A 13,274-nucleotide genomic window follows, 5' to 3' on the forward strand; every position below is an offset into this window, starting at 1 on the left:
AACATGTAAGAAACGAAACACAGCACGTTTTCAATGTAAGTAATGTCCGAGTCCTCACGCACCAACATATAAACACGTTTACCCACGGAAAGGCACAGTTACACATAAACTAAATGCCACATGTACAAAATGATTTTCAATATATACAGTGTACACAATGGTTATGTACAATGATGATGTGATAGAACACTTTACACAATTTTGAAGTGATGTGCACGAGATGTGTATATACAAAAATGATCATGTATACGAGAGGACACACACAGAAATCACGGGCACCTGCATTCTATGTGCATTAAATGAATACTTCTGATGGCCTGGCTACAAGAGCCAGGCTGAACAAAAATTGAGCCATACGCGTTTATCAGCCACCGACAGGAAACGACATGACCACTGTCGAAGGAACTCTTCTTCTCCAAGGAAGAACAACTCCTCCGACAGAAACGACAGTAGCTCAGAGTAGAGCCTCCCCATAAGTGGAAACAGAGCCTCGCGCCGGTTACGCCATAGACAGAAGGCCCCCGCAGCAATTAAAAGTCGCGCGAAGCGGCCAGGTTAGCAGCGGCCAGATGTAATAAAGCGGTTAACTCCAAGGCCACGAAATCCAGTATGCACGGCCCTCCAAAATATCCTGGCAACGACGCATTGCAGCAGTACATGTTTATTGGATTCTTGAAGGGTGAAGGGGGCAATTGGGACGCTGCGAAGATGGGACAACGCCCCACCGCTCAAGCCTGTCCCGAGTTGGAAGCACTTGCCACCCTAGACGCCACGTGAAGTCGCGTAGGCGGCCAGGCAAAAATGACGCCGTTATCGCATCCCACGACACATTATTGGAACGTGCAGGCGCGCTGGGGGAACTAGAGGAAGCAGTAAGGCTGACATATCTACTACACGGTTTTGGAGAACGTCTACATCAGGACATACCTGTTGTATGTGGCGATAAAATGCCACGGCCGTACAGTAAAATGTAGGTGCGTTTAACACTTGTGGTCCGTGATTTAAGTGTACGCCCGGTAACATGTAGCGAATTTTCGTGCCAAGGAAATAACAAGCGAGTTCACGCGCTGGACACTGATCATGCTGTAACAGACGGAGCAGAAATCGCAGAGCAAGCAGCCGGCAGCGGACAGACACGGATGGGAAGGCGAACCCACCGCGAGAGCGTGGTTGCCCAAGCGCCGCGCGACAGACCAGTTCTGTACGGCCCGACCAGAAGAAGGCACCAAGAAGGACTGCAAAGACCTAGTAACCCGTAATGGTGGTTGTACGACGTGACAAACGTACCACACTCGGCCGCAAAATACAGACTGCGCCAAGTACCTTCTTTCTGATAGGGGTAAATCATACCCTTGAACATCTTCAATATTTCGCCTTACATCTTCAAGAATTGAGAGCCACACAGAGTCTGATATGCCATTAGAGGTGTAGTCAAGGCCTAAAATGCGAAGAGAATTGCTCTTTTGAAGACGGAAAAGGGGACTTAGGCATGTCTGTGGTGAACCAATGAACAAATAACGACATTTTGAAAATTTTAGCGCAGCACCTGAAATATTTCCGTACTCAGTGAAAATTCGAAGGCTACGGGTTAAGCTATCTTCATTCCTGAGATATAATGTGATGTCATCGGCGAAGGCTGTCACCTTCACAACACCGCTACCAGGCAGTGGGAGACCGCATACGTAAGGGTCACTATTGAGCGCAGAAATGGTTCAAGGCTGAGCACAAAGAGTACTAGGGATAGAGGGCACCCTTGACGAACGCCACGAGTAACGGGAAACGGTGCACTTTCGTACTTCGGATATTTGAATAGGTATTCCTAATAAGTTCAACAAAATTTGACGAGAAGCCGAACGAGGTCAGTACATTAAAAATGTAGTTATGGTCAAGGCGATCGAATGCCTTTTCTTGATCTAGTGAAACTAAGAGACCACGTGCCGACCTGGTCAGCGTGTATGTCATTATGTCACGCGTAACGAACGAAAGACTGTGTATCTCTCTGCCAGGGACTGAGCATGCCTGACGGTGTCCTATTAGGGAAGGCATCAGGCTTCTCAAGCGCCGGGTGAGAATAGCTGTGAAGGTTTTGTAGTCAACGTTGAGAAGCGTGATTGGCCTCCATTCCTCATGACGAACTGATGACGGATCGTGCTTAGGTATTAGCACAATACGACCATCCCGAAAACTAAACGGGAAATCAAAGTTCTCAAAGCATTGGCTGATAACAGATACGAAAGTGGCACCAATATCTTCCCAGAACGTTAGACAAAACTCAATGGGTAACCCGTCCGGCCCAGGGGCCGAGCCACGCTTCAAGGAAGATAATGCCACCTTCACTTCCTCGGCTGATGGTCGTGCACAAAGACGGTCAGCTACCTCAGGTGGAACCTGAGGCAGCCCACTAAGCAATGTATGAAATCCTCGAGAGCCATGATCTATTTGCATGGTCGTACGCGCCATGTTTTCAAAATGCGTTACAAAGAGCGAATAATCATGCGTGGGAGGTGGTGTAACAGGAAGCGCTTTTGGGGCCGCAGAACCGAATGCATTCGGCTGTCTAAAAAGCGAGTTTCTTGAAAAGCGCAGAACTTCGGGGTGTGCACACGGATTACGTCTGCATCGCCAAGCAGCAGCTGACAAAGACGACGCCGCGATGAGGCATTGGAAACGCCTCCGTAGCTCACGCTGCCAGGACCGCATCAACGGAGTCAATTGATTGACCCGAAGGGCGATGCGGAGCTTCGTGGCAGCACCCGCTAGTTCTTCTGACATACGTCTGTCTGTCAGACCTGGATTGGGAAGAATTGGGGATAAAAGTTAATGGAGAATACCTTAGTAACTTGCGATTCGCTGATGATATTGCCTTGTTTAGTAACTCAGGGGACCAATTTCAATGCATGCTCACTGACCTGGAGAGGCAAAGCAGAAGAGTGGGTCTAAAAATTAATCTGCAGAAAACTAAAGTAATGCTTAACAGTCTCGGAAGAGAACAGCAATTTACAATAGGCAGCGAAGCACTGGAAGTCGTAAGGGAATACATCTACTTAGGGTAGGTAGTGACGGCGGATCCGGATCATGAGACGGAAATAATCAGAAGAATAAGAATGGGCTGGAGTGCGTTTGGCAGGCATTCTCAGATCATGAACAGCAGGTTGCCATTATCCCTCAAGAGAAAAGTATATAATAGCTGTGTCTTACCAGTACTCACCTACGGGGCAGAAACCTGGAGGCTAACGAAAAGGGTTCTACTCAAATTGAGGACGACGCAACGAGCTATGGAAAGAAGAATGATAGGTGTAACGTTAAGGGATAAGAAAAGAGCAGATTGGGTGAGGGAACAAACGCGAGTTAATGACATCTTAGTTGAAATCAAGAAAAAGAAATGGGCATGGGCAGGACATGTAATGAGGAGGGAAGATAACCGATGGTCATTAAGTGTTACGGACTGGATCCCAAGGGAAGGGAAGCGTAGCAGGGGGCGGCAGAAAGTTAGGTGGGCGGATGAGATTAAGAAGTTTGCAGGCATGGCATGGCCACAATTAGTACATGACCGGGGTTGTTGGAGAAGTATGGGAGAGGCCTTTGCCCTGCAGTGGGCGTAACCAGGATGATGATGATGATGATGATGACGTCGTCTGAGTGCACGTCCTTCAACTGAACAGTGCAGACGCCACTGCAACTTGAGCGCATCCCATGACTCTCGGTCAGATCTAGAAACAGAGGCGCCCAAGACTCTTGACAAACAAGAGCGCGAGCGCGCGTCATGTAGAACGCGGATGTCCAGACGCCAGGGTTTTACTGATGAGGAAGCAGGGAAGCGAATTTCAAGTATTACTGGTTTGTGATCGGAAATATAAACAGGGGATGAAGGTAACGTTATCACATCAGACCGGGTGACATACTGAGCTAAACTGCTTGGCACATATATAGGCACGGTCTAACCTGCTTGACGACGCACCGCGTCGCCAGGTCCAGGCAAATAAAGAACCATGAAAAAAATCGATATGTATCCAGCAACGAAAAATGCTGGGCGAGGCGAGGCAACTCCCGTGCGTTCCAATAAGGGCGACCCCAGCCCGGGCCTTGCACATCTGCTCGCGTGTCTAAGACGCAGTTAAAATCCCCAACGAGCACCACGTGACGACCGTCAAGGAAATACACGTCCAGGTCATGGAAAAAATCATTGGACTTAATGGCCTGCGCGGGTCCATATATGCACAAAATCCGTAACCTAAATGAAGATAGTACACAATCAAATGCCAATATTCACCCAGTCCCATCATAAAAGACATGATGATCTCGCAGGAGAGCTCTGTTGAAAATAATAATACCAACTCCGCTAGATCGTGATGTCGCGAAGGAGAAGAAAGTCTACGTTAAAAGTGCGTTTGAAAGTAAGGACATGTCCAATGGTGAAAAAATTTGTTTCTTGTAAACACAGTATGTCACAATTTTTTGCGCGGGCCACGCTGATAATTCCGGCTTGTTTTACAGGACTTCGGAACCCTTGTGCATTTAATGAAATAATCTTCAGGGTGTCAGCCATAATTAATCAAATGTATCCCCAAACTGACCTGGTCGTGTTGTTCAAGTCGGCGCCCCGGGAACAAGTCCAGGGGTTAAGCAGTGCACGCGTCACTTCTTCGACCCTCTCGAAGAAGGCCGAGGTTTTTTGGGCCGCTGTAACTCGGCGCGGCGATCGGGGCCGCCGTCCGAGCCAGAGGCTGACGCATGAGCGCGCTTTACGTCTCGCGGGGCCGCCATTTCTATGTCGAGTTCATCCAGACTTGGCGAGAGTCCAACACTGCTATCAACTCCGAGGCTGAAGCTGTTTTCTGATGAGGATGATGTCGGTAGCGGTAGGGCGGCGGGATTGATTTCATCGTCGCCGATAACTTCGGCAGCTAGGGGCTCATTCAGATGTAATGGTTGCGCCGTTGTAGGAGATGCAATTGAGGCGGATGAAGCCACAGCAGATTTCGTGGGTATATCGACTGTAGTGATCGCAAGGTCAGGTGTTTTATCTGCGTTTAAAACTTTGCTGCGATCAGGAGGAGTGATGGTAGCAGCCCCTGGTTGATGCTGACGTCTGCTGCCTGAAACCTACTCTCCCTTTCCCCCTCTATCCTCTCATCTTTCTTTCCCCGCCCCCATTCCCCATTACGCTGCGCCGTGCTCCCATATGGGCAGCAGAACTGAGCGTATTTTCCCTCTCCCAAATCACGAAGAAGAAGAAGAAGAACGCCGCACAGGGCACGCGACCGTAGGGTGAATATCCCCGCAACGCCGACAAGGACGGTCACACCCGTCGCTTTCGTGGCCATGGACGCCACAACGGCCGCAGAACGCTGCCGTGCACTGTGCACGGTAGTGGTCGCTGGAACCGCACCGACGACACACGCGTTGCAAGCCGCGGTAGTCAAAAGTCACAAGATGACCAGAGACTCGCAGATAATTTGGGACCGGAGTTGTGGTACTCATTTCCATACGCACGAAGCGTGTGCCCGTGAGCACGCCACGTCGTCCGCTCATAACACCAGCGTTGACAGACAGAACGTTGCCGTATGGTGATAGTGCCTGGACGAGGACTTCGTTCGGAACGAAGGACGGCAAAAAGAGGCAGGTTACGTTGGTTACCTGCGGGCCGACGGGAACGACGGGACAACGCTCGCCACCGATGACGAGGCAGCCAGCATCGACGATTAGAGTCACGGAAGCCATGCTCTTGACGGTGACTTGGAAGTTGAGGCCTCCCATGTGCTGAACGCAGCAGACCTCAGAAAGGCCAACTATTGAGGCCGTCGCGTCGACGACGGTCTCAGGACCATTCCCCGTAGGGACAACAACATCGAAGACGTAGGCTTTCGAGGGAGTCCATGACGCTGTAGGCGCCATGGCGTGAGAGGTGGACGTCCCCGACGTGCAACACGCAGGGGCGTCGGTAGAAACGCTTGTTCAGTGCTCCTTCTTCTTCGTCGTCGAATCGGCGAAGCCCAGCGTCGACCGTCGTTTTGCAGAAAACCTGGTGTCCAGCGCTAGACGTCGCTTCAGCGAAAATAATTTCGAACGACACATGCCCAACCCCGCAGGCCCACCATGTGGCACAAGAAAATTACGCAACTAGTTGAATTTCACAAAGCAAAATACATAGAAAAATTGTAAAGTACGACTTACAACCTACAGACATGATAGCATCGGATTGTAGATTAAATATACGAGAAAACATAATTCTGTTACGCGGAAACTCAAACGCAAACCCCTCTTAACGCGATAGCATTTTCCAGCTGCCGTTTGAGGTCTGGCTTAGTAGGAGATGGCGGCCCCTTTGGTTCCTTGCACATGCACACCATCAAAAAATGAACCGCAAAGTTCGCCTTCATGCATAGCGTTCACTGCCAGCGTTTCCCGGTGAACATTACGGTTACGTAAGCTGAAGCTGCCGAGAAGCGTAAAAAGCACTCGGGTATATTTGGATGCTATCGCATTCCACTCTTAAAGGCGAAGCTTAAGCGTCCTCCAAATATTTTCTAAAAAGCTTACCTCACCACTTACATTTTTAGTGCTTCTTGATTCTCTTTATTGCTTTGTTGTGCACTTGTGTAATGTAGTACTTATACTTGCTTGGCAAACTTGGGATACTTTACAGATATTGAGCAATTGCAGCCAGCAGTTAGTGTGTCATGGTTAAACAGAGAATGTCAATCTCTCACCACGATACAGGCTCTCGCAATTACGAAGAACCGTGTTCAACACAACCATTACAAACTACTTTTGCGACTATGGCTGTTCGTGGACTTTCTCCAGCTTTTGTTATGTAGATTTTGCAGATGTCACTATTATGTTTATCATCATCATGTTTCCTTGGCGAAGGGAGTCGCCGAAAAAGAAAGCTATAATTGCCCCACTCTTCGTTTGATCCCAAGTTGGCGACGTCGGAGCCGTCGTGCCAGTCTTTGTTGTCGTTGTAGTTGTAGCACTACTTGTACCGCTGCCATGGGTGAAACTTAGGGTTTTCCTTGAGCAGGTCTATCCCTCTATTTTTTAAGGGAGACTTCATTGAAGCGTCTACGCTTGCCAGGTGCTATCGCTGTGTGCGCCGACTTGATCGCACCGCAACACTATATGTACACCCGGCCACAAAATATTACGAACCGTGAAATGTGAGAAAAAACTGAATATCTCCGCAACCTCACAACGCAGCCTGGTATATACATTTTGGGCCTTTGGCTAGAATATGCTAACAACATTGTCGTATACAGTTTTACTGGCGACTGCTACAGGCTGCTCAGTAATTGAACGTATTTTGAGATCCCGTGGTCCGTGAACTTTTTGGCGGGGTGTACATCTGCTGTTAAACTATTAAATATAAACTTTTTTTATTTTCTTCTTCAGGATGGCAAGAAAGACATCTTGCAAATACTGCTTGACGCTGAAACAGAGGAGGAAGAAGCTAAAAGTGAAGTGACCAACGGTATGGTCAACACCATAAAGTTTCAGTAAACCGGTGCCTGCTTTGTCAGTCATATGCGTACCGGATACATTGGCTATTGTTATCTACTTAAAGAACAAAATAGAACTGAAAACTTTATAATGTGGGAGTAATTAAGTGCACTTCCCATATTTATTTCTATTTCTGGGAATTCTCGCATCTCCCAACAGAGTGCGCTCACTCTTGTTGGGAGCAAGCACACATTGTAAACGTGCACTATCCGGGATCATGGGATTTCAATAATGAAGCTAAATATCTATAGAAGAAGTAGTTACACCCCGCATCAAAGAAACAGCAGCACTATGTTGCTCACGTCTGTTAATAGTAATATTCGACTGGAAATGGTTATAAAATACTGCGTTATTTGCAAGCATTTGACTATACCGCAGTAGTCTGTTTAATAATGATACGGTCCCATCACGAGTCTTATATGCACTCCTGGAGCATGCTGGTTAACGTTGCTGAAATCCGCAAGCAAAAATATATATTACAGTGAAACCTCGATATTACGAGCTTCAATATAACAAAATTCTCGATATAATGAAGTATTCAACTTTTCATAACCTCTTGTCCATAGAACACAATGTATTTAGAACCTCACCATAACAAAGTGTGTGTGCATGCGATTTAAATATAACGAAATTTTGCTTCCACAGCAAAGGAATGCCGAGACAATAAATGGGAACTTCCGCGGACACTGATGATAAAATGACTGAATTACAAGCATCTGCTTGCAAACACACCTCTGAAATCGCGTGCAGCGCGACAAGAACGACCACTGCAGTGGAGCCGCATCATGTTCCGTCTAAAGCTCAAGTGCGATAAGATCCCATCACAGCCTGCGCACTATGTGCTTTAGGCGCGAGTGAAAGTGTGCGAGGGTAAGACAAGAAAGATGGTGGCTTTACGAGTGCCGTCTTCCCGTGCAAGCAAAGGGAAAGACGGGGGGGGGGGGGTGAGTAAGGTGGCGCAGATTTCTGGCGGGCATCTCAGCCATGGCTGCGCATACGCAACAGCGCACCCTGCTTTAGAGGTAATCTACCGCGTGTGAAATGAGCGGGTATGCCGAGACGGCGTGGCATCACGTTAGCTGTTGTCTTGGGCATTTAGTACTGGAGGTTGCGTAATCTCGAGTTTCAGTGACTTGTTGCAGCGAGAAGCAGACGAAGAATTCGCTCCCTGCTGCCGGCGCTTTTCATGATAGCGTCGTCCTAGTGCGGGCGACACGGGGGCGGAATGCACGCGAAAGCGTGGCTGGCTTCGCTTAACTCGTGCCGCTGATGTGAAGATGTCGCCCACGTAGCATGAAACAGCATTATTCGTCGCCGACTCCCCAATTCATCAAATTGTTTTCCTCATTCAAATTTGCTTGTTTTCGATTGCCTGATAATTCGGAAAATTCTGCGGCCCCTTCCCGTGTAACAAAAATCGGTCGGTGACTGTACTTATTTGCATAAAAGGTCGAATTTCAATACAATGAAATTTTTATGTAACGAAGCGAATTGCCGATTTTACCTAATTCGTTATATCGAGGTTTAACTGTACATTATTTTATTGGAGTTCCTACGTGCAGATAAGCTGTTGCACCCACTGCTTTAACAAATTTCACCGTGTAAACTTTGCACAGAAGCATTTCGAAAACAAAGTGCAGTGAATGGACTAGAAGTGTAGGTTATCATTTGTTATTGTTTCAGGTGTGTTCAAGATCGAAAAGAAGATGTCCGCGACGGAAATTTCTGTCAACACGGGAATGCTCCTAATTGCCGGGTAAGCTCATGTCTATATATCCCAACGACAATTCGGAGTGTAATATGAGGATTTATTATAAGACACTAGGCAGAGTCTAGTTGCACCGGAAGTATACGAACGCTGATCGCGCACACAGCCGACACAAGAGCGTTTTCTTCGTCCTCCTCTTCACTACAATAGCCCCCGGGAGAGAAGAGGAGCCATCCTGGCGACTTACGGCTTAGGTAGGATGAGGCGTTCATAGTACGGCTTAAGTCGGTTTACATGAACCGTGTCACGCCCGCGATGCCTAAGGTCGGGTGATGGGGTCACAGGTTTTACAACGTAGGTGACAGCGGAGGTACAGTCTATGACGCGGTAGGGGTTATCATAGCGTGCGAGGAGTTTGTTTGAAAGGCCAGAGCTGTGAGGTGGGACCCACAACCAAACAAGGGAACCAGTCGGGAAAAGTGGTGTAAGCGCGCCACTGTCACGCCGCAGCTTTTGACGACCTTGAGCAGCGGTCGTAAGGGTTCACGCGAGCTACCTACAGTCCTCGGCGTATTTGGTGGCTTCAGACACAGGCGTGCATTCGGAAGCGTCGGGTCCGTATGGGAGCAGTGCGTCCATAGTACACGAGGGCTCTCGTCCATACAGCAGAAAAAAAAGGCGAAAAGCCAGTGCCAGCTTGTGTGGCCGTATGATAGGCATACGTGACGAACAGCAAAACAGTGTCCCAGTTACTGTGGTCTCAGGCGCCGTACACAGTCAACATGTCACCGAGTGTGCGGTTGAACCTCTCTGTCAAGCCGTTCGTTTGTGGGTGGTAGGCTGTAGACTTGCGGTGAACGATGCTGCATGCAGCGAGAAGGGCTTGGATTACTTCAGACAGGAAGACACCTCCCCTGTCACTGAGCAGTTCGTGTGGTGCGTCATGTCGAAGAACGAAGTTCCGCAAGATGAAAAACGCAACTTCGCGCGCAGAGGCTGCCGGGAGTGCGGCAGTCTCGAGGTAGCACGTTAAGTGGTCGACACCTACAATTATCCATCGGTTACACGAGGAGCTGCAGGGAAGTGGCCCGTATAGGTCTATGCCGACGTGATCGAAGGGCCGAGCCGGACAGGGCAGCGGCTGTAGCTCACCAGGAGGGCGCTGTAGAATTTTACGCCCTTGTCACACCGTGAAAGCGCGTACGTACTGGCTCACGAAGTGATAGATGCTGTGCCAGTAGAGACGCTGCCTTAGTCAAGTATACATTTTCAGAACGCCGGCGTGACCATTATGAGGAGCAGCATGAAAATAAGCGCATATGTCATAACGCATGTGTCGTGGTATCAAAATTAGCCATTTGCGACTATCAGGCAAATAATTTCTGCAGTAAAGGACATTGTCGCGTACAGCAAAGTGATTGACTTGGCGACGAAGTGTTCGAGAAGAGGGTGTGATGGCTGGGTCGTGGAGGAAATTCAGCATAGTTGAAAGCAGGGAATCCTTACACTGCTTGTCCGGCATATCAGCGACGTTGAAGGCTGACATGGATGCGAAGAGCGAAGACACTGAAGTCACATGAGAAGGTAGCGGTGATAGGGAAAGTGCATCGGAGTCAGAATGCTTTGTGCCTGATCGGTAGACAACGCGGATGTCATATCCTTGTAAGCGAAGTTCCCATCGGCCTAGGCGCCCTGACGGATCCTTCAACGAGGACAGCCAGCAAAGCGAATGGTGGTCGATGACAATGTCAAAAGGGCGACCATATAGGTATGGACGAAATTTGACGACAGCCCAAACAATGGTCAAGCACTCCATTCCTGTTACAGAGGAGTTGGCTTCTGTCTTCTTTAAAGTGCGACTCGCATACACGACGATGTACTCGTCATAACCATCTTTCCGTTGTGTGAGGACTGCACCAAGTCCGATGCTGCTGGCGTCCGTGTGTACCTCTGTAGGCGCTGTGGGATCGTAGTGTCGAAGAATCGGTGGCGAAGTAAGTAGGCGACATAGTTGCTTGAAGGCTTCGTCACAGGAAGTTGACCACGCGGAGATGCCGTTGGTAGTGGTAAGTAAATTGGTCAGTGGTGCGGTGGTAGTTGCAAAATTGCGCACAAAATGCCGAAAGTAAGAGCAGAGCCCTATAAAGCTGCAGACCGCCTTAAGAGTAGTGGGTATCCGAAACTCTGCGACCGCGCGAAGCGTGGCTGGGTCGGGAAGCACACCGTCCTGCGATAGAGCGTGTCCCAATATTGTTAACTTGCAGGCAGCAAAACGGCACTTTTTGATGTTGAGTTGGAGGCTAGCAGAGGTGAGCCAGGTCACGCAAGCGAACGAAGTGCGTCGGGGAATCTGGTGAAAACACCACGATATCATCAAGGTAGCACAGACATGTTTTTCACTTGTAGTTACGAAGGATGGTGTCCATCATACGCTCGAAACTAGCGGGCGCGTTGCAGAACCCGAATGGCATTACGGTAAATTCGTACAAGCCATCGGGCGTGATGAAAGCTGTCTTCTCACAGTCATCTTCTGCCATCGGCACTTGCCAATAGCCGGAGCGAAGATTCAAAAATGAGAAGCATTCCGCGCTTTGTAAGGAGTCGAGGGCGTCATCTAACCAAGGCAGCGGATAGACATCTTTACGAGCGATCCCATTGAGTCGACGGTAATCCACACAGAAGCGTATTGACCCATCCTTCTTGCGTACTAATACTACAGGAGACGCCCAAGGACTTTGGGAAGGGCGAAGGACGCCACGGTGCAGCATATCGTCGACTTGCTCATTAATGATATGTCGCTCAGCTGCTGACATGCGGTATGTTTAAAAAATTAAATTATGTGGTTTTACGTGCCAAAACCACTTTCTGATTATGAGGCACGCCGTAGTGGAGGATTCCGGAAATTTTGACCACCTGGAGTTCTTTAACGTGACCTAAATCTAAGTACACGGGTGTTTTCGCATTTCGCCCCCATCGAAATGCGGCCGCCGTGGCCGGGATTCGATCCCGTGACCTCGTGCTCAGCAGCCCAACATCATAGCCACTGAGCAACCACGGCGGGTACATGCGGTATGGTCGCTGGCGTAAAGGAGAATGGGAACTAGTGTGGACGCTGTGAGTGACGGTTGCCATACGCCCCAGAGATGGTTGTTCGCAATCAAACGACGAGCAAAAATTCTGAAGAAACGCGAGGACTTGCTGGCGATACGGAGGCAGCAGATCGGCGACTACGACAGATTCAAGAACGTCTGACAACGACGACGACAATGATGATGATGATGTGCACAGCACGGGAGGAGTGAGGGCGTCGTGTTCATAACAGGTCATGTCCTCAGAAGCATCGAGAATGTGAAGCGTGTCAAGGGGCTGAACATGACCTAGTGATTCACCGCGCAGTAAGGTCACAGGGTAGTGGGACGGGTTACACACAAGCATAGAGGATAATCCAGATGCAGTGGTGAGGACAGAAAACGGGAGGGGTAGAGCCTTGCGGTGTAGAAAAATAGGCGACGGCGTAAAAAGTACTGTAGCGTTTGCCACGGTAGAGCAAGAGAACGGCACAAGCACAGACATTTCGGGTGGTATGTCCGTATCGGACACAACGGTGAGCTTGGAGGCTTTATCTTCAGAAGGGTCAGGCAGCGGGACATTGGCAAGCGGGGAAAGCGTCACTTCAGCCTGGGCACAGTCGATGATGGCACGATGGTGAGCCAAGAAGTCCAAGCCGAGAATGATGTCATGTGAACATGAAGACAACAAGAAAAACTCAACAACATAGACAATGCCGACTATGACCACCCTTGCAGTGCATTGAGCAAGCAAAGCTATAGGCTGCGCAGTCACGGTGCGTAAAAGCACACCAGACAATGGTGTTGTGACCTTATTATGGAGGTTACGACAAAGCTTTTCGTCGATAACAGAAACTGCAGCCCTAGTATCAATAAGCGCAGTAGTGGTGGTTCCTTCGACCAAAATGTCCAATAAATTGCGTGGCGACTGTGCAGGCCTTAAATGTAGAAGTCGCGACGCTGGCAGTTCGTGCTGTTGCGTTTCGCCTGCGACGCGC

At 49.1% G+C, this 13,274-nt stretch overlaps 1 protein-coding gene across 1 annotated transcript in view; it reads left to right on the top strand.

The window, feature by feature from the left end:
• LOC142582247 (cytochrome P450 3A43-like) overlaps nt 1-13,274 on the top strand; it is a 111,582-nt gene that overhangs the window by 67,705 nt on the left and 30,603 nt on the right. The window contains exons 8-9 of the mRNA XM_075691712.1: nt 7,393-7,471; nt 9,184-9,256. Coding sequence (XP_075547827.1) covers nt 7,393-7,471; nt 9,184-9,256 — 152 coding nt within the window. The remainder of the gene's footprint in view (nt 1-7,392; nt 7,472-9,183; nt 9,257-13,274) is intronic.

This window comes from Dermacentor variabilis, chromosome 5 (genome assembly GCF_050947875.1).
Source record: "Dermacentor variabilis isolate Ectoservices chromosome 5, ASM5094787v1, whole genome shotgun sequence".
In the NCBI taxonomy this organism is placed as follows: domain Eukaryota; kingdom Metazoa; phylum Arthropoda; class Arachnida; order Ixodida; family Ixodidae; genus Dermacentor; species Dermacentor variabilis.